The sequence below is a fragment of the Candida margitis genome (genome assembly GCF_024628925.1).
Source record: "Candida margitis strain CBS 14175 chromosome Unknown scaffold54, whole genome shotgun sequence".
Lineage (NCBI taxonomy): Eukaryota > Fungi > Ascomycota > Pichiomycetes > Serinales > Debaryomycetaceae > Lodderomyces > Lodderomyces margitis.
In genome coordinates, this window is record NW_026261870.1 from 14,834 (window position 1) to 36,047 (window position 21,214).

Below are 21,214 nucleotides of genomic sequence, written 5' to 3' on the forward strand. Positions count from 1 at the left end.
TGTTTTTTTCTTCTCTACTGCTGTGAGAGTGAATAGCTTATTACGAAAAAGGCAAAAGAATGTGTATTATTTGTTTGCTTAAAAGAGTAATAACTCACAAACCAAGTTTATTTTTTTTTAATTTAAAGCCCCGTAAACAAATAATTATAGAGCAATTCGTTGTTTTGTGTAATTCAGATCGGCTTATGACCTTCGCTTTTTTAATTGCCAGAAAGACAATAATACATACAGTAATAGACTGCGGAAATATTTAAAACTTCGTTGTCTAATCGTTTTGTCTTGGTTACCGCAATAGGCATCTGTTTATTCGATTTGTATGTGCCTCATTTTCTACTTTCTTGATTTAGTAATGAAATTGATCTAGTGTTCTAGGTAAGCCTTGTTAAGACTCTACTATGATAGTTTTCAGTAGTTCTTTTACAAATACGAGAAGAGACATTCACTAAGAAGTATATATATCAACATAATCCCGGTTTCCAATATATTTCTTTAAGTAGAGACCCGACCCCATTTGAAGTGACTAACAAAAACTTGATACCCCCTACACAGACATAGTCAACTATTACTTTACAATCGCTTTTCTTTTCAACTAGAGTATATAGGACATTTACAAAATCATGTCTAGAACCCACTCATATTCAAAAAACGAGCAAAATCGCTCTACCAACCATCTCCTGGTGCCTAATCCCATACGAGTGCGGGATTCACAGAGAGGCCAGCGTCACTATCAACAAACAAACCAGCTGTATAGCAACCCATATTTCCACAACAGTGATGTTTACTCCACCGTGGATTCAGGCTCTGACACTACGTTCGCATACATCGAGCAACATCCAATACCACTGCCAAGATTCAATCAACGCATGGAACCCATCGTCGCTACCAACAATTCATCATTTGAAAAACACCCGCACACGCACACGCAATCACATATTTCGTACAATTCAGTATCGTCTTTGGGCTCATTAGAATCACAACCACAACTCCAAAATGAAAAAAGACTATTTTCATGGCTATTTTCTAAAAAAGTTCCACCAATTTCGACTGAAGAAGAAAGAAAAGAGTACCCATGGCACAAGACAAATTTAATTAACCGTATGGGGTTTTGGTGGTTATGGCCCGTATTGAAAAAGGGCTACAAACGTACTTTACACCCTGATGACTTGTTTGCGCTAACTCCCAAATTGAAAGTCGAGTACATGTATGAGCAATGGGAGAAACATATGAATAAAATAGTTGGTGATCTCGACGATGCCAAAAAACCATGGCCAAGATACGCTATTCCCTTGGCTTTATTTCTCACTTTTAAATGGCAGTACACATTCTCGTGTATTTGCTTAGCGTTGGCTTTCGTTTGTATTGCAACGTCACCATTGGTGACACGACAATTGATTGATTTTGTCGAGTACAAGTATTTTGGAGTGTACACCACTTATAATCGAGGAATTGGACTTACATTTGCTGCTGTCATCCTTATATTTGTCAATGGATTGCTACTTAACCATTTTTTCCACAATTCTATGATTTGTGGTGCACAAGCTAAAGCTATATTAACTAAGGCATTGTTAAAGAAGCTGTTCAACTTAAACGCAAAATCGAGATACTTGTTTCCTGCTGGCCGGGTGACGAGTTTGATGAGTACTGATTTATCAAGAATTGACTTGGCCATTGGGTTTCAACCCTTGGTATTGTGCTTCCCTATTCCAATGGTTATAGCGATTGTTATATTGATCATCAACATTGGTGTATCGTCCTTGGCTGGTATTGGATTGTTTATCGTTTCCCTTGCAATCTGTGTCTTGCTCATTACGAAGTTGTACACCACTAGAGAAAAAGTTGTCAAGTATACTGATGAGCGTGTTTCATTAATGAGAGAGATTTTGAACAATCTCAAGGTCATCAAGTTTTACGCATGGGAAATGGCTTATAAAGCATCAATTTTGAAAATCAGACACAAGGAGATGAAGTACTTGTTCACCATCAAAGTTTTGCGTAACTTCATCACAGCTTATGCTGTTACAATGCCGGTGTTAACCTCCATGCTTTCATTTATAACCTTGTGGGCTACAGACCACATGCAATCACCCGGTAAGGTCTTTAGCTCGTTGTCGTTGTATGCTATTTTGGCACAAGCCATTATGTTGTTGCCCATTGCATTGTCCACTGGCGCTGACGCATTAATCGGGTTCCAAAGATGTAACGACTATTTATCAGCTGAAGAGTTTACCGAGGAAGTTAACAATAGATTGTTATCCTACGAAGACAAGTTTTACAATGGCGAAATTAGCAATGTTGCAATTCAGGTCAAGCATGCAGATTTCACCTGGGAGAGCCACCAAGATGATTTAGACATGGAGTTGTGGAAAGAGCACCCGAAGAATAAGGAAAAAACTGATGCAGACAGCGATATTGGTTCAATGGACACATATGCATCAAATCACAAATTCAAAGGATTAACCAATGTCAACTTGACCATCAAGAATGAAGAATTTATCATCGTAACCGGTATGATTGGATCAGGTAAAACATCGTTATTGAATGCCCTCGCTGGTTTTATGAAAATCTCCAATGGATCGATTATCCGCAACAAAGAAGTGTTGCTTTGTTCAACAACATGGATCCAAAATGCCACTGTCAGGGAAAATATCCTTTTTGGTAAACCCTTTGACGCACACAAATACCAACAAGTCTTGTTTGCATGTGCATTAGAAGATGATATGGCGATTTTGCCAGCTGGTGACAGGACTGAAATTGGTGAACGTGGAATCACATTATCGGGTGGTCAAAAGGCAAGAATTAACCTTGCGCGTGCTTGTTATGCCGATGCCGATGTGCTCCTTTTTGATGACGTTATTTCGGCCGTTGATGCCAAGGTGGCCAAGCACATTGTCGTGCATTTATTTAGGGGCTTGTTGCGTGATAGGACTATAGTTTTAGCTACTCATCAGTTGGGAGTTTTAGAATTCGCCGACAAGGTGGTATTCGTTGACGATGGGTCCGTTTATGCTGGTTCAGTCGATGAGCTAATTGCCAAAAGAGCAAGTTTCCGCACCTTGGTTGAGCATGGAAGAGAGTCGAATGGTGCTGATGATGACGAGGATGATCTTGCCAATTCGGATTACAAAGTCCATACAAGCGGTATGAAGATTGTGAATGATGAAGACTATGATCTTACAGGTAGAACAACAACCGAGGAAGGACGTGCGACCAATGCTATTTCGTGGTCCATTTATAAAAAATACATTGATTTAGGATCGGGTGTATTTGGCAAGTTTGCTGCTCCGTTGTTTGTCATCCTTATTGCAATTGCCACATTCTGTCAAGTGTTTACCAATACTTGGCTCTCATTTTGGGTGGAGAAGAAATTCAAAGATCGTAGTGACCATTTTTACGTGGCAATTTATGTCATGTTTGCATTCTTGACTGTGATATTTACTGGTATTGAGTTTAGTATGTTGGCATATATGCAAGACTGTTCAGCCAACAAACTCAATTTGAAAGCTGTTGAAAAGATTTTGCATGCGCCAATGTCATTTATGGATACAACGCCCTTGGGAAGAATTTTGAATAGATTCACTAAGGATACTGACTCTTTGGATAATGAAATTGGTGAACAAATGAGATTATTTGTCTTTCCCCTGGCTTTGATTATTGGTATCATTGTCTTGTGCACTTGCTACTTGCCATATTTCGCCGTTGCCATCCCATTTTTGGGATTTGCATTTGTATTCTTGGCTAATTTCTATCAGGGTTCATCAAGAGAGATCAAGAGATTGGAAGCAACTCAAAGGTCATTGGTTTACAACAATTTCAATGAAACATTGACGGGTATGGCAACGATCAAGTCATTCAAAGCCGAAGATGACTTTATTAGAAAGAATGATTACTTTATCAACAGGATGAATGAAGCTTATTACTTGTCGATTGCTACACAACGTTGGCTATGTGTTCACTTGGATATCATCACGTCAGCAGTTGCTTTGATCGTTTGCATGCTTTGTATCACTGGTCAATTCAACATTAGTGCTTCATCAACTGGGTTGTTATTGAACTACGTTTTGCAATTGGTTGGAGTATTGTCGTTGACCATCAGATCAATGACTCAAGTGGAGAATGAAATGAACTCGGTTGAAAGGTTACATGAATATGCTTACAGATTACCTCAAGAGGCGGCATACACAAAGGAGACCCAACCTCCAAAAGATTGGCCACCTTCGGGCTATGTTACCTTCAAAGACGTGACACTCCGATACAGACCAAACCTTCCACCAGTGTTGCAACACTTGGATGTGAATTTCTACCCCGGTGAAAAAGTAGGTATTTGTGGAAGAACTGGTGCTGGAAAATCTTCAATCATGTCGGCATTGTATAGATTAATTGAGTTGGAGGATGGGAAAATTGAAATTGATGGGTTGGATATATCAACAATGGGATTGTACGACTTGAGATCGAAATTGTCAATTATCCCACAAGACCCAGTACTTTTCCAAGGAACAATAAGAAGAAACTTGGATCCATTCAATGAGCATGAGGATTACAAATTGTGGAAAGCATTATGCACCGCCGGCTTAATCCCCCAAGATCAAATGACGCAAGTTGCATCCATGAAGTATTCCCCCACTGAAGGAATAGGTTACAATTCACTCCACAAATTCCACCTCGACCGAATTGTTGATGATGATGGGGCAAACTTTTCCCTTGGTGAAAAACAATTGATTGCTTTGGCCCGTGCCTTGGTGCGTGACACCAAGATACTTATCCTTGACGAAGCCACAAGTTCAGTTGATTTCGCCACTGATTCAAAGATCCAAGAGACTATAAGCTCTGAGTTTAGACATTGTACCGTGTTGTGCATTGCCCATAGACTTAAAACAATCTTGAACTATGATCGGGTGCTTGTGATGGATAAAGGTGCCATTGTGGAGAAGGGTGATCCTTGGAAGTTGTATAACGATAGAGGAGTATTTAGGTCCATGTGTGATAAGGCCAACATTAATGATGATGACTTCTAGTTGGACGTGTATAAGTTAGATGTAAGTGAAAAATAAAAATGTATTAGAAATAGATTATCAAGCGATGGGTAGACCTTTAGCATATATAGAAGTTGGATCTTGTCTTTCCGCAAATATCGCGGTTTTTCAAAAATGGTATTACACAAACCTGACAAAAGTTAAAAAAAATTTCAATGGAGTCATTATTTTCTGTTTTCTGTTTTTTGAATCATCTTTCTCTCTTTGCAATCACAAACCGTCAATGCGAATCATCGGAATAAATCGGAAATAAGTTTTTTTTAAAACAGAGATCATGATCTTATTGCCGCTGGTGCGGTGGTGTAGACTATGATTAGCTTCTGCCTAAATTTAGAACAGGATTACTCGCGTTACGTCGCCAGCCGTTGTGACTATAGCGGATTAACTCTTTAGTTATTGTCAAACGACGATGAGTTTAGTGCTCTTTCGTGAAATGCTTCCCAAGAGAGTTTTTATTGACTACAGCGCGACAATTGTATCACTCAGTAGAAGGTTCCACTGTACTCTTACTGGGATAAAGCACCGCAAACATGCACTGAAACACGGGCACTGCTAGAAGGTTCCAATGTTTTTTTGCGTTGCATTTAATACATCATGCATAGTGTTCTGTTTTGTTCCACTACTGTAAGAAAAGAAAAAAGAAAAAAAATTTTTTTTTCAACCAATAAAAGTTTTGCAGTTTGAAATAAACAAACTGTAAAGCATTCTCTCTTTGAAAAATCGTATAAAAGCAAACAATTGACCATCCAAAAAAGAATTTCATTCCCAAGCTCCCTTCTTTTTTTTTAAGAGATAGTTTTTATTTTATTTTTGCCATAGCTACTTTTCCTCCTCAATTATTATAATCAAACCATGCCAGCTCCATTTGAAAAAGGTTCAGAAAAGAAAGGTGCTACTTTGTTCAAAACCAGATGTTTGCAATGCCACACTGTTGAAAAAGGTGGTCCAAACAAAGTTGGTCCAAACTTGCACGGTGTCTTTGGTAGAAAATCAGGTCAAGCTGAAGGTTACAGTTATACTGACGCCAACAAGAAGAAGGGTGTTGTTTGGAGTGAACAAACCATGTCTGACTACTTGGAAAACCCAAAGAAGTATATCCCAGGTACCAAGATGGCTTTCGGAGGTTTGAAGAAACCAAAGGACAGAAACGATTTGGTCACTTACTTGGAGAAAGCTACTTCTGGTTAAAGCTTTTCGTTTAAAACCTTTGTTTTGTTTCTTCTCCTTTTGAAATTAGAGAATTGTCTGTTTTACACCTCAGATATTTGAATGTATTTATTGCCACCCACATCCATTGATAGAATGTTTAAAAAAGATTTATAATGAGTTGCGAGAGATTGTTGCTTTTGGAAGACATTAATCCATTTGTTGCTAATTTCAATCTGTTTTTTTTGTTCCACTGTATATAATTTTGATATAAATAAAAGAACCAGGCTTTTTTGTTAGCATTGAGCAGTTTGTTTAAGGATTCAATTGTTCTCTTCCAGTTTGAGTAGTAGCCTTCTCCAGTTGAGTGTTATTGACAGGTAACTCTCATCTCGGCATTTTGTTACATCAAAGAGATCGGCGCGGAAAAATCAAACTCCTGCTTCATTTTAAATTTTTTTTTTTTCCAACCAGATCCACCCGAATCCATTTCCTTCTTCGCCCCAGAGCAATGAATAACAATACAAAGATACCAGTTGAGGTCAATCCCGACGAGGATACTGAATGGAATGATATTCTTCGTGACCATGGGATTATCCCAGAAAAGCCACCCTCCCCTTCCGCCCAATTGGAGGAGGCATTGGAAGAAGCAGTTAGGAAGCAACATGAAAATAGGCTAGAAAATAAGGATATAGATGAACTAGATGCACTAGAGGACAAAGAGGATGAAGAGTTTCTCAATTTCTACAAACAAAAGCGAATGAATGAGATAAAGAAGTTGTCGGAGAAGAAAAAATACGGGCTGGTCTTGCCAATTAGCAAAAATGAGTATGAAGATGAAGTTACTAAAGCGCCAAAAGGAACTACCGTATTGGTTCATTTGTCCCTCCAATCAAGTTTACAAAGCAGGCTATTGGGGTCGCTATTGACCGAAGTTGCTAGAAAATTTCCAGAACTAAAAGTCTGTGATATACCAGCTCAAAGGTGCATTGAGAATTATCCCGAGTCTAATTGTCCTACCCTTATAGTATACAAAGATGGGAATGTATTAAAGCAGTATGTGACGTTGACTCAAATGGGTGGAAACGCTACGACATTGAAGGATATAGAGAGGATTTTAGTCGACCTTCACGCGGTGGGTGATAGTGACAAAAGGCTTATAATCAACGATGAGGACGAAGATTCGCAGCAGGCGAGGTCATTACGTTTCGCAAAGAAATCAGTTAGAGGCAAAGGCGACAACGACGACGACGACGATGATGATGACTTTTATGATTAAAAATCCGCGACACAAACTTAGTCACGACACTATCCTTAGTCTTTTACATAACATTTTAGAGAATACACATACAATTTTTGCAACACATTTTACACACTTTATGAGAAAAAAGGAATACCAACTGACCAACATTTGCTCCCCTCAGTTTCTAATATAATGACATCTATCGTGAAAGCACAAGTTAGTGACGTAATCACCGAAGTTGAAAGTGCAGTGAGTAGAATATCTACAAAATCCAGTTCAAAACCATTAAATTTACAGAGTGGTGACGATGTTTCAGTTAGATTAGCTTCAATCAACTTGGGATATCATCTAGAAGATGATGAAATAGAAAAGGGCATTGTTAATGTGAAAAGCAGTGGACTTGAAAAAACCGTCTTTCATACCGAAGGGGTTACTATCAACAGTGTAAAGGGGAGTATGAAAGATACAGAGAATAACAAAATAGATGATTACACTGAATCAGCCATCAACTATCCCAGAAAGGAAAACGAGCCAGCTTTCGTCAATATAGAACCTACCTCGCCCTCGGAGTTGGCAGCTTCTCTACCTCCATATAAATGCTACACCACCAACTTCAAAGATGTACAGTCTCTCAAGAGCAAACAAGGAGGTTTCATAAATTCCGTTACTAGGGTAGATGAAAACAAGTTTAATCCAGTCAGCAAAACGTTGAGTATGGAAACCAATGTGAGACAGTTTAAATTGTCAAGCAATACAGTGCCACATTGTTATTCACCGTTATTGGCTAATAGTCCTATTGGAGATGAGTCTCAAAAGAACCAAGTCAACTTTTGGATAAATAACGATTATGATCAGTTTTTTGGAGTAAACAACTTCAAGAGAGAGATCGAACTAGCAAAGGCTATGAGGTTTGATGACGGTGTTGTTCCTGGATTGACAGGTGAACACGCCATTTACATCAACACGAGAATCATAAACCCTGATAAAATTTTAAATGCATATTTAAAAGAAGGCATGAACAAAAAGGATCTATTTATTGATTTGATTTTGAACAACAAAGGATGTAATATTTTGCTTCAATTGTTGAAATATTTTAAGTACAACGATACCAAATTGAAGTCACGCATTGGTTCAATATACATAAGAATCCTGGCATCTTATGTCAATCAGATGAAGGTGTTGTTCAATTTGCTAGTTGAGAATGACGTCTTTTATCAAAAAGTGAAATCATTGGGATTATTTGTTGGATTGCATCAATATGGCAATGGCTACGTATTTGGGTCACCCGAGGACATATCAATAAAGCTCCCACTGATGTTGGAAAAGTTAGTCGTTGCCAACGGAATGAGCCTTGCAGATTTTGCTCTTTTGCCAGTATCAATTCAAGAAATAACATTACACAATGTTGGTGGGGTAAACTTTAGCAGGTTCAACCTAAACAAAAATCTTAAGCAATTAAGTATCAGTGGTGGAGGACCTTTCAACAATCGCTCTGAGAAATTTCCTAAAGGTTTCTTGGAATTGGAAAAGTTGAGATTAGAGTCACCAGTAGTGGCAAACTTTAACTTTAAGCGGTTCACTCATTTGTCCACCTTGAGCTTGCTGAATTTGACTTTTGCAAATACAAAAGTTCTAACCTTTCCGGTATTGTTAAAGAAGTTGGAGTTGGTTGATTGTTGTATCAGCTCACAGGCTTCAGCATTTCCCGACACTTTAAGAATTTTGACTGTTATCAACGGGAAATGGAGTTCCAAAACTTGTATTTTCAACAAGTTGCAAAGATTTCGAGTCGAGAACTGCGAAGTGAAGGATTTGCACGAGAAGATTGAGTGTTGCAAGTCCCTACTCAAGTTGGAAGTAACTAATTGCTTCATTGATATGAGCAAATTCAAGTTTCCTCATAGTTTAAAAGTACTTAAATTGATTGGGATTTCATTGAAGGGGATTAAAGTTTCTGCATTTCCTCCTTTGTTGGAAGTTGTCAATTTGGAAGCAAATGATTTTGCTTTGGTTTTGCCCAAGTTGAAGTTGAAAGCGGTTAGAATTGCTTCAAATAGGTTGTTTGGAGATGTTGCTTTGCAGGATGTGTCAGCACAGGATGTAATTCTATCTGATAACGCAAAGCTTGAGGGTGTTACGTTGAGTCCTCAGACTAATTACCTCAATGTGACGAATACTCCAGTTGTGTCTTTAGTTGGCCATGGCCTAACAAAATTAATTCTTGATGGATGCAAAGAGTTCAAGTGGCAGGAATTTAGAGTACCACCCCAGTTGTTGCAATTAAGCATGAAGGAGTGTAATTTTGTTGAAGTCGACTATAAAGAAGTCAACAGAAGTTTAAGAACCATCAATCTTTCGAGAAACAAGTTGACAAGACTTGACTTGAGAAACTTTACAGAATTACAAGACATCGATGTTTCTCACAATAACTTGTCCAAGTTGAACGCCGAAGATTTCCCACTGTCTACAACCTCAATTAATGCCAAGAATAACGTGATTGCCGAAGTTAGTCTATTCAGTTTGACAAACTTGGAATGGTTGGAAATCAGTGAAAATGAACTCACACGGATTTCCGAGCTTGGTATGCCTGATGAATTACGGACCTTAATCGCAAATGACAACAACTTCAAGGAGGTTACAGCAGAAGGATTTCGATTACCAACAAACTTGCGTCACTTGGAGTTGAATAGGTGCAAAATATCCAAATTTGTTGCTGCGTTTCCACCAAAGTTGATGTCGTGCAGCTTGATTGAAAATCAGCTCCGGGAAACAGAGTTTTCGGTATCGTTTACTGCCCCACCTTCGAATTTGAAGTTTTTAGATTTGAGTAGTAATTACTTTAAATCATTTGACTTTGAAATGATTTCGGGTGTTGGAATGGAGTTGTCTGAAATTAATTTTGCTAATAACATGTTTGATGAGGTTCCCAAAATTCCCGGTAATATCTTGTCAGCAATATTGTTCAAGAAATGAGGTCAGCTCGCTATGTATCTATATAGGATAAATGATTACTAAGTAAAGTTCTGTCGTAGACTGATTGAGAAATGAGGCGTCGATTAAAGGACAACGCTGTTGACATTATATTTATAGATGGAAGAGAGATTGCAGCTCATGCATATTTACCCTCCTTGCGTTTATCCCAAGACGGTAGAAACCCAGCTTAACAACTTTTGCAATGGCCACAATGCCCTCGAAAAGACAGCAAGCTTGAAACTTAAAATGGAATAAGTGGCACAAGAGGAATCCATTGTTGCAAGATGAACAAGAAAAAAAAGAAAAAAAAGAAACCCAGATCAAAGTTGGGATATAATGAGTCTCCGATTAAGGTACCAAATAATTCAAACAACGCAGTTTCCATATCCCTATCACAACACATTATTTTTGTTCTTGTTTCGGCACTACCTAGGAGTTTATTAAAACTTCACTCCATCTATACCAACCCATTTTGCATTGTTTTTCCGTTTGATTCCAACTTTCTTTTTTTTTTCAACTCATTCATATTTTCTATTTTTGCATTTTGTTACAACGAATAATGTCATCACGAAAAACGACCCCTGTACCTCAAAAGCTTGAACTAGTAAATGGCAGGAATATCAAAAGTGGATTCCATAATGATTCTTTTGCACTATCTAATGGAATCAAGGAGGATAAATGCACATCGAAGCAACTTCCGTGCTTTCAACCCGATAACTTTGAGTCGATAGAGTCATGCATACATTTAGATCAAGTCTTGGATTCTCGCGCAAGGGAGACTGTATTTGACACTTATCGACAGGCAGTTATGATCTCCGAACCTATATATGAGCCGGTTGTTTACAAGTCTAAAAAGGACGGCACGGTGATCAGTCACGATAAAGTACTTTCTAAAAAGCTATCGAGTTTAAAATGTACTGAGTGTGAGGTGTCCAACTTTGGTCAAGTCATGATATGCTTACAGTGCCCCCATGTTGGATGTGCAGAACATTCACAATTGCATTATAAGGGCACCCTGCATATGTTTGCCATTGACCTGAATTTGGGCTTGTTGTATTGCTTCAAATGCAATTCGTATATCAACCATTCCGAGCTAGAAAAGTTGAGACTAGAAGCAATGGGGATTACTGAAGTTAACAGGGGAGATCAAGAGAACATCCCTGACAATTACACGAGCCCCAACAAACTTGCTGCTCAAGGTCTCAAAGGATTTGTCAACTTGGGAGCTACTTGTTTCATGAGTTCGACTTTACAAACCTTTGTGCATAATCCTATTATCAAAAGCCAGTTTTTCAACAACGATTTCCACTACTTCAATTGCAAATACCTTCATGATCAAGATATTAGCGACACTATTGGTGAACAAAATGCATGTATAACATGCAGCATTGATTTAATCTTCAAAGAGCTATTTACGCTGAGCACAAACGAAGGTTTTGGAATTACAAATTTATTAACTACTGCTTGGTACAAGCAAAAGTCCTTGGCCGGATTCCAAGAGCAAGATGCACACGAATTCTGGCAATTTATTTTGAACGAATTTCACCAAGACCACACGAGAATTCAAACACAGATGAATGACGATGCGCCTATGGAAGAAACATGCACTTGCATCACTCATTCTACATTCTCGTTTGAACTTCAAAGTTGTGTCAAATGCAATTCGTGCAAAGGTGTAACCGAAACAGTCGACCCCATGATTGATTTATCGTTGGAGATTAACCATTTGAAAAAGAAGGAAAACATCGATTTGTACGACTGTTTGGATTTGTTCACACTGGAGGAGAAGCTAGAAGCCATGATCTCTTGCAAGCAGTGCTCGGCCAAATCGCAAGCTACAAAGACTCTAAAGTTGAAAAGCATACCACCGGTGCTATCAATCCAATTGAAAAGGTTTAACCACAACATCATAAATGACACGTCATCTAAGGTGGAGACTCCAGTCAAAGTTCCACTTTATTTAAACATTGCACCTTATTGCGTGGATCAAGGTTCGGCAAAGGATACAGTGTTTGAGCTATTTTCGGTGATTTGCCACATTGGCTCGGTAAACACTGGTCATTACGTCGTCTATACAAAGAATGCACAGGGCCAATGGCTCAAGTTCGATGATAGTGTTGTTTCCATTGTTGACCAGAGTGATGTGGTCAACTCCAATGCATATTTATTATATTATATAATTCACAATACATAATTTGATAATCCCTCCATACTAAAACAAAGGAATGTAATTGGTTTCTCTTGATAATAGTCGTGTCGTGGACCAAAACTTTAGATTCTTGTCTTCTTGTTTCACAAAAAAAACAACTAATGTAAGTGCTAAACTGGTTATTCTATAAATAATCTAGGAAGGAGATAGCTATTCGTAGCAGAATAGTTTGGTTTCTGCTTGAATGTGCAAAATTCAATTGTCTGGAGTATATGACACAAAATCAATTTACTAATTAGGCAAATTGTTTTTTGTGCGTGTAAAAATGGAAATTTGCCTGTAACTGAACTGTTGACGTTGTAACCACAAGAAGAATGAATATTTGCTTGTGTCGAAGTTTTGGTATTGTTTGGAGAGAAATATCACACTAAAAACTGATAGATAGCAGTGAACTTAATTGTGCCAATGCATTTTTATTTGACTCCTTTCAGTCAGCAAGTAACTGCTTGTTTGTCACTGCCTCGTTCAACATGAAATTTTGAGCAAAAATGGATAATCAAACATTGTGTGCCTAGTAATGCTGCCCACACTGTCTTATTGTTCCTTAGCACGAGTTTTTCCATAGTGCATTGTTTCTCAGAACGGTATCGTTGCATTGTTTATTATAACTTCTAAAACAGGAAAGACAACCCTGCATTGTTTTGATGCAAAAGGTTTACACATATTTCTGGCACAAAACGCAATTTCCGCGTATTTTACTCCTTTCGAGTTGCTTTAAAACCCAAGCCGTTTGTGTCAACAGAAGGCCACCCCAGAGCTTAAATAAACAAAAAAGCAGTTGTCAGTTCAAGTCTCGAATCATTTCCTGAAAACAATCAAAATAGCGCAAATATCCGACAACAATAGGAAACGTCCAATGAGTGATGTCATGTCAATAGCAATGCTGGAATGGTTGAAGGTCGCCACGGCGAGTAGTACTTAAATACACATATTTGGACCTCATTCTAACATGGAACAGTTTTCGATGCTGAACTGATTTTCTATAATCATAGCTGAATGCATTTTTTGTCTTTATTTTTGGTTTTAAATACAGCCTTTTGTTTTCCTTTACAAATTCGTACCAACCTGTTCAATGCAGGTGATGCCTACAAGTCTGTTCTTAACTCGACATGGGATTTATTTTGGAATGAAGACCATCAAGCGTTCAACTTGAATGATCCCAATTGTAATTCAAATTTTAGTAATACTGCTGTTTGGGATTTGGCAGTTGTTGGAAAGGCATTTTTTGACTCGGGGGATGCTAATACGACGCAAAAGATTTTAACTGAATTATACAAGTACCAAAGCCCAAGTGGATGGTTCAATGCTCAACTAAATCAAGGAGAATCATATACTGATGATAATGCGCAGATTGTATGGGCTTTGTTGGCGGCATATGATGTGACAAAAGACGACAAATATTTAACGTCGGCAGAACATTTGGTAGATTTGATCCAAGGACAGTGGTCAAGTATAGGTGGCATTATATGGCAGACAGGAAAAACGTATGTGGCATCAATATCGACTACCGAGGCAGCTTTAGCTGCTGTTCGTTTATACAAATACAACCAGGATCAGAAATTGCTCGATTTTGCCGAACAGTGCCTCGCATGGATGGAAGCAAAGCTAACAAATCCGCTGGATGGGTTCTACTACGACGGATTAGATGAAAACAGTGGCAATATTAACAAGGGAAAATTGTCGTATACAGTGGGTACTGCTATTTCTTCTTATGCATATTTGCACAAGTTTACAAATAACGACACTTACTTAGACTTGGCTAATAAAAAGGCTACCGCCGCTCTTGCAACTAATTCGTCAAACATATTTATGAACTCCGATGGTGGTTGGAACAACAGTCTAAAGTATGTTCATTTGTTATTTGCCGGAATCGCTGACTTGATTGAGATTGGCAGCCAGTCACAATATAGTCAGAAGTTGGTGGACCAGGGCAATTTTGTTTACCAATTTGACCAATTAAGCGAGGGGGACTATGCCGACTATAACAGTGTCAAGACATTGGCGGATCATTACACGCTGGTTACAGGAAAATCTAGCGGTTACTCTTACAGTGCTAGCGTTTACTGCAACGGTACTGAATCGGAGCCCCAAAGGTCTGTTTTGAATCAAGGCTCTGCTGCACAAGTTTTCTACCAAGTAAATCGGATAAGCTCGTAGGATACCATGTCTAGGTTTTAGTAGGTTGATGTAGTAAATTTAAAAATGTACCGTTTTTGTGAGGCTCTATGTGAGAGTACAATCTTTTCCATGTCGGAAAAAGAGCAGAAAATATTGCTTGTGCAAATAATCTAATGGATGCACCGAGAAACCGCAGTTAGAATATGTTGCAAGTTGTCTTTCATATGCCAGATAAAAGATGGTCGTGTATTTGCAAGTCAAAAAAGTCGCGTTCTTAGAACAACTGTGGCGCATGTGTAGACCATCGTGAGTCAAGTTAGGAATCAGGACTCATAAACGGCCGGGAGTGCTCAACAGCCGCCCATCTGAACATTCTTGAAAAGTAAGTGTTTAATTAGACTCTATTGGTCTTTCAAGGTAAAGCTGTAGTGACATTTTTTATTTCAGAGAAAGATGGATGCAAGAGTACAAGTTTTGTGTCACATGGAGAAGTCGTGGGACCTAGTACATAAAAGATCGATAACAAATTATCTCCGACATTTACTATCGCCACCGAAAGTTTATACGTGTTTTCATAATCAACAGTGATGGTTTACACAATTCATAGTGGTAGAGATATTGGTATCTATAGGCTTATCCAAATCTGCCAATATATACCATGTGCTTTCACGGTGTGTTCAAAATTGAGAGCAATAATGACGAGGTAGTGTATATGTGGCAAAACGAGGGATACGTTGGAGGTGGGTGGCCAACAAAACCCAAATCAACAAAGAACCCTAATTGAATGCAATAAGTGGGGTCTTGACTGCTTCTAAAGCATTTTCTATCATTCCGGCATTTATATGTAGCTGTTGTCTGTAGGTGATTCTTCTATAATTGTTGTAGTGTATTAAAAGTATTACATTTCAAAAAATGGGAGAATATAAACAATAAATAAGAACAAGAGGGATCATACATTTTCTTTTTTTTTTGTTTCTGATTTTAAGAAATAAATAAATGCCACTCATTTCATTAGATTTTATTCTTTATCATACCAGGAAGCATTCAATTGGACATTTACCACTAGAATATTGTTTCCAAAGTAACTACAACTATCCAACAGCATATACCTTTAACCACATATAGGGTTTATTGATCAGTTTATTTTCATACAGCCATTTTTCCTGCGGGCAAATTAGTTTCTTTGTTAGGGGAGGGAACTTTTTAAATTGACGTGATTCAAGGGCAAGGCAACCTCAACAAGAGTTAGGTAACCATCAATCAATAGCAGGGTCTTGAGGGCATTCTTCAATTTCCAACATTACAAAACATTTTACATTATAAAGATCCAAGACATAGTGTTTTTAGTACAGGCACGTTTCATACATTACTTTATCTCACAATGGTGCTGAATCAAGATACAAATACCAAAAAGAGGACGTACAACGAAGACAAGATATATGCAGAAGAGTCGGTTGCTAGCAATGGTACCGAGGATGCACCGCAACAAGTGCATGTCAACCCCCAACATCAAAAACCAGGGCTCTACGACGATGACGTCAATGATCTTGAAATGGTATCTAGTCCTGAGATAGTTGATATCAACGCAGGCATAGAAGAAGATGACGATGAAGATGAAGACGAGGACGATGAAGAGATCATTGAACAAGATGCTTTGGGTGAATTGGGAGATAATGTTCAAATAGTGGATGATGATGGAAACGTTGTTGAGTTAGCAAATGAAGCTAATCCCAATTTAACGAATAACCATCAGATAAACAATGTAGCCTCGGCAGCAAATCTGCGTGGTCAACAACAAAATGGGCTACAAAAGACGTATCCACTTGCCAATGATTTCGATGCACTCGCAACAAAGTTGATGAAACCAATTGAGGATTACCCTGTTGGAGACTCGAATCATTTTGTGTGGGAGATAAAAGACTGGACGCTGCTTCTGAAACAGGACAAGGTCAGGTCTCCAACTTTCAAATGTGGCAATTTCAACTGGAATATTTTACTTTTCCCCAAGGGCAATGGAAACAACAATTTTATCTCCATCTATATAGAACCACATCCACCTATTGATGAGGCTACTGGCAAGGCATTGGATGAAGATTGGTACGTTTGCGCTCAATTTGGACTAGATTTGTGGAACCCTGATCACCCAGATGCCCATTTTCCAAATCAGAGTTCACATAGGTTCAGCAAAAGTGATGCTGATTGGGGATTCAGCTCATTGATTGAGTTGAGATCCTTAATGTCAAGCAAGAACTTCAAAAGTCAACCATCACAATATCCCATATTGGAAAATAATCGAATGAATATCACAGCGTTTGTCAGAGTGATTGACGATTCTGCAACTGGAACTTTATGGAATTCCTTGGTTGACTACAATTCCAAAACCAAAGCTGGATATGTTGGATTAACTAACCAGGGAGCCACTTGCTACCTCAATTCCCTATTGCAAAGTTACTTCACAACAAAGATATTCAGAAAACTAGTTTATCAGATACCTACAAACTTGAAAAAGAATGCTTCAGTTGCATATGCATTGCAGCGTATATTCTACCAATTGTCAAAGTCAAATGACCCCGTGGCTACCCTGGATTTGACCAAATCTTTTGGTTGGGACTCTTCAGACGCATTCACCCAGCATGATGTACAGGAATTGAATCGTATTTTGATGGACAAGTTGGAAACTGCCATGAAGGGGACTGGAATTGAAAATGGATTAAACGATATTTTTGTTGGAAAGATGAAGTCGTATATCAAGTGTGTCAATGTCCCTTATGAATCATCACGAGTGGAAGATTTTTGGGATATCCAGTTAAATGTTAAGGGATGTCAAAACTTAGAACAGTCTTTCAAAAATTATATTGAAATAGAGATGTTGGATGGAGAGAACAAATATCAAGCCGGTGATGAGTATGGCTATCAAGATGCCAAAAAGGGGGTTGTATTTGAGTCCTTCCCACAAGTTTTGCATTTGCAATTGAAAAGGTTTGAGTATGACTTTATGGTTGATGATTTGGTCAAGATTGATGACTTTTATGAGTTTCCTGACAAGATTGATTTGAAACCGTATTTGGATGAAGATTTACCTGCCGATGTTAAAAATCAAAATTGGAATTATAAGTTGCATGGAGTTTTAGTTCATCAAGGTACAATATCTAATGGCCACTATTATGCCATGATCAAGCCCAATGCTAGAGATGATACATGGTTGAGATTTGATGACGACAAAGTATGGAAAGTGTCCAAGTCGCAGGTGTTTAAGGAGAACTTTGGAGCTCCAGAATTGAGTAGAGAGCAGTTGGCCACCATGTCGAGATTGGAACAACAAGAACACTTGATCAGGAGAGTCACGTCCGCATATATGTTGGTCTATTATCGAGAATCAGAATTGGATGATGTTTTACCTTCAGACGAAGAAGCAATAAATGCAGTTATTTCGCCTGACATCGCCAACCAGATTCAAAAAGAGTGGGAAGAGCGGTTAAGACTTGAAAAGGAAAGACAAGAGGCCTTGTATTACACAACTGCCAAGGCTATAACAATTGACACAATCAACAATCATACTGGATTTGATTTAGCCTTAGATCCAACCGTTGAAACGTACTACGATGAAAATCTTGCTGGGACTGAAGCTGATGCAAAACTGTTTAGAATTCGCAAGGACAGTCCATTTACGGATCTTGTCGACCAAATAGGTGAGCTGTTGGGCTATGAGGATAAGAGTTTATTCAGATTAGGTGTTGTGTGCCACCGAAACAACCATACCAACAGATTAGACGAGCTTGTGGATGTAAAATTAAAGGACTTAACGGTTGTGAATTTTTATTCCAAAGTCTTTAATAGAAAGTATGATCAAATGGTTTTCTATGTGGAAGAGCTAAACAAGGATATCAACAATATAAACAAGTTGACGGATGTTGAAAAAAGGATAGACCCGGCAGACTTTAAATTTGATGAAACATTTGCGAAGATACAATCGGTAGGTCATGAAGTTACAGAGGACATGAAATTCCCCATCACGGAAAAGCACTCAGGTTATATTACAATCTTTATCAAATATTTTGACCCTGTATCACAGCAAGCAAGGTCTTTGTCACATATTACAGTATCTACTAGTGATTCACTTTCGTCAGTTATCGAGCCTATTAGAGACTTGTTGGGATTTAAAGAGGATGTCGATTTTGAGTTGTATGAAGAGTTAACACCACAACGCTGCGAAAAGCTCGATGTCAAACAGGTCTTTGAGCAACAGGAGTTGAGCACTGGTGATATCATTGTCGCACAGGTTACCAACTCTAGTGAACTAGCAGGTGATAAGCAATTTAAAAATGTAAAGGAATATTACAAGTTTCTTGCTACTCGTGTACACATTAGGGTAAAACCTTACAATGCCAACGAATCAGACGAAGATTCAGATTACATCGATGAAGAAGGAGGAGAAGATACTGAGAATGGTGAATTAAACTCAAACAGAGAGCGAAAGGATTTGAATGGCCAGTATAATGACGAAACGACCATGAAGGAAATCGAAGAAGTCAAGAAGTTGAGCAAGAGCTTTGATTTGTGGATTTCTTCAACCTATAGCTACCAAGACTTGGCAGAAGCCATTGCCGGTATCATTAAATGTGACCCCGAATATTTGAAGCTTTTTGTTATCGGTAACCAAGGCACCCGTTATCCTTTAAAGACGAGTCACTTTTTGTCGCAGGTTTTCCCTAGAAACGCTTCAGTGAGCCAAATGTTTGACATTGAGTATGAAGTGTTGAACATCAAGATGAAGGAGTATGAGAATTTAAAACTGTTTAAGGTGTTTTGGCTCAGCAATTTACTACAATACCAAGAGTTTGAATTGTTAGTTCCAAAGCGTGGCACTTTGACGGATCTTATTAATAAGTTATTGCACAAGGTGGAAGTCCCTGAAAATGATTTGAAGCATCTTTTGTGCTGGTCGGGAGCCAACCATAAATTTTCAGAAATACTTCGATTTGATACTCCCGTGCAGCTGCTCCACGAGGAGGATGACATATATTGCGGTATATTCCCAGCTGAGGTCGAAGTTCTAGTTGACCATGATATTATCAAGAGATTCACTGGTGATGGAGAAGCTATTGACCTCGAGGAGATAAAAGACGATGTGATTAGGGATGAATTTGTTAGAGCTCGCGAAGCTTCAAAAAATCTCAACCTCATTCCAGCTTTCCATTTCCATAAACAAAGTACAAACTATCATGGTATACCATTTATTGTCATTCTTTTTTCTGACGAGCTTTACAGCGAAACAAAGGAGAGATTACGGAGGAAATTGGGATTGGGCCAGCAAGCATTTGACAAGATCAAATTTGCCTTGGCGGATGCCAACGACAAAGGGCTGTACATTGATGATACTGATTCTGGGTTGATATTGTTTGACAAGATAGGCAATGGAAGAGCTAATTTGGCCCTTGATCATATTGACCGCAATCCCAAGCGTCAAAATCCATACGAAAAGGGAATCTCTATAAGATAGGTATCCTACTCAATTTTTATTCTTTTTTTTTTTATATAAACACAGTCTGCTTTTCATACATCTAAACATTCTAACAACTTAATTCAGGCTCTGCATCTTCCGTCTCCCCATTTCTCGTTTACGTATATCAGTCGAACTGATCTTGCCCTTCCACGCATTCTCAGCATTCGATTCCGCATCACCAATGACTTTTATTGCCGTCAAATCTAATTCCCTAAACCCATGCTCGCGACGATACTTGTTGACAAATTCACCACCGGATATAGTTTCATGGCTAATGACCAACCCATCGATGTCTCTAATGTACCCCGTTGGTCCACAAATATCGTTGATTTGGAAAATCTCATAATGGACTACTTCATCCATGATCAAATTGAGAAATTGCACCACGGAGTTTTGCCGTTGACTAAATGATTCAAGTACTTCACTAAATTTCTTATTCTTTAACAATTCCAGACCCGTGATTCCAATAATCAAACGCTTTGACGTGAGGAAATATGCCATTGATAAAAGAATCTTGTGTCCATCGTGCAAATGGTCAAACGTGCCACCGACAGCAGTAGTATGAAACTGCTTGATGACTTTGTTGCATTTAGACGGATAGTTTGAGGGGGCTAATTCGGCTTCGATTGCCGTATGAGCTAGAGGAATGTTTGTGAATATCTCTTGTTCTTGTTGGGCAATAAAGGCATGATTCCACTGTGATGACAATTCAAGCAACTTTGTATGCGATATGTTGAATATAATGTTTATTGAGAAAGTATAGTCAAACAAGGGTAATCCCTCAATTTTAGTCCTCACATGATTGTAATAATAGTATAGGATCTCATTTAGATGAGTGACATTTGTAATCTCCTGCTGAATAACAACATCTAATCTATCAACACCATTGACTATTGACAAGACCTTTTCAATTAATGGAGAGTAGTCTTTTGCTATTGGATCGTCTATGAATATTACAGGATTGGGCATTTGAGTGTGATTAGTTGCAACTA

The 21,214-nt window shown here is 38.4% G+C and overlaps 8 protein-coding genes across 8 annotated transcripts; 7 read left to right on the top strand and 1 right to left on the bottom strand. All coding sequences in view use genetic code 12, as the record gives it.

The window, feature by feature from the left end:
- Positions 1-617: 617 nt before the first annotated feature.
- On the top strand, positions 618-5,012 carry CANMA_004088 (uncharacterized protein; the record flags this gene model as incomplete). Its single annotated transcript, XM_051816328.1, has 1 exon — positions 618-5,012. One exon carries the CDS (start codon positions 618-620, stop codon positions 5,010-5,012), a length of 4,395 nt encoding a protein of 1,464 aa, XP_051670296.1.
- An 870-nt stretch (positions 5,013-5,882) lies between these two features.
- CYC1 (cytochrome c) lies at positions 5,883-6,218 on the top strand (the record flags this gene model as incomplete). Its single annotated transcript, XM_051816329.1, has 1 exon — positions 5,883-6,218. The coding sequence occupies one exon, from the start codon at positions 5,883-5,885 to the stop codon at positions 6,216-6,218; it is 336 nt and encodes a 111-aa protein (XP_051670297.1).
- Positions 6,219-6,687: 469 nt separating this feature from the next.
- CANMA_004090 (uncharacterized protein) lies at positions 6,688-7,455 on the top strand (the record flags this gene model as incomplete). Its single annotated transcript, XM_051816330.1, has 1 exon — positions 6,688-7,455. The coding sequence occupies one exon, from the start codon at positions 6,688-6,690 to the stop codon at positions 7,453-7,455; it is 768 nt and encodes a 255-aa protein (XP_051670298.1).
- A 156-nt stretch (positions 7,456-7,611) lies between these two features.
- Positions 7,612-10,392, top strand: CANMA_004091 (uncharacterized protein; the record flags this gene model as incomplete). The annotated part of the gene is made up of 1 exon (XM_051816331.1): positions 7,612-10,392. One exon carries the CDS (start codon positions 7,612-7,614, stop codon positions 10,390-10,392), a length of 2,781 nt encoding a protein of 926 aa, XP_051670299.1.
- Positions 10,393-10,951: 559 nt separating this feature from the next.
- On the top strand, positions 10,952-12,586 carry CANMA_004092 (ubiquitin-specific protease; the record flags this gene model as incomplete). Its single annotated transcript, XM_051816332.1, has 1 exon — positions 10,952-12,586. The coding sequence occupies one exon, from the start codon at positions 10,952-10,954 to the stop codon at positions 12,584-12,586; it is 1,635 nt and encodes a 544-aa protein (XP_051670300.1).
- A 1,011-nt stretch (positions 12,587-13,597) lies between these two features.
- CANMA_004093 (uncharacterized protein) lies at positions 13,598-14,758 on the top strand (the record flags this gene model as incomplete). The annotated part of the gene is made up of 1 exon (XM_051816333.1): positions 13,598-14,758. The coding sequence occupies one exon, from the start codon at positions 13,598-13,600 to the stop codon at positions 14,756-14,758; it is 1,161 nt and encodes a 386-aa protein (XP_051670301.1).
- Positions 14,759-16,100: 1,342 nt separating this feature from the next.
- On the top strand, positions 16,101-20,219 carry CANMA_004094 (ubiquitin-specific protease; the record flags this gene model as incomplete). Its single annotated transcript, XM_051816336.1, has 1 exon — positions 16,101-20,219. One exon carries the CDS (start codon positions 16,101-16,103, stop codon positions 20,217-20,219), a length of 4,119 nt encoding a protein of 1,372 aa, XP_051670302.1.
- A 78-nt stretch (positions 20,220-20,297) lies between these two features.
- CANMA_004095 (putative pantetheine-phosphate adenylyltransferase) lies at positions 20,298-21,191 on the bottom strand (the record flags this gene model as incomplete). Its single annotated transcript, XM_051816337.1, has 1 exon — positions 20,298-21,191. One exon carries the CDS (start codon positions 21,189-21,191, stop codon positions 20,298-20,300), a length of 894 nt encoding a protein of 297 aa, XP_051670303.1.
- Positions 21,192-21,214: the final 23 nt, after the last annotated feature.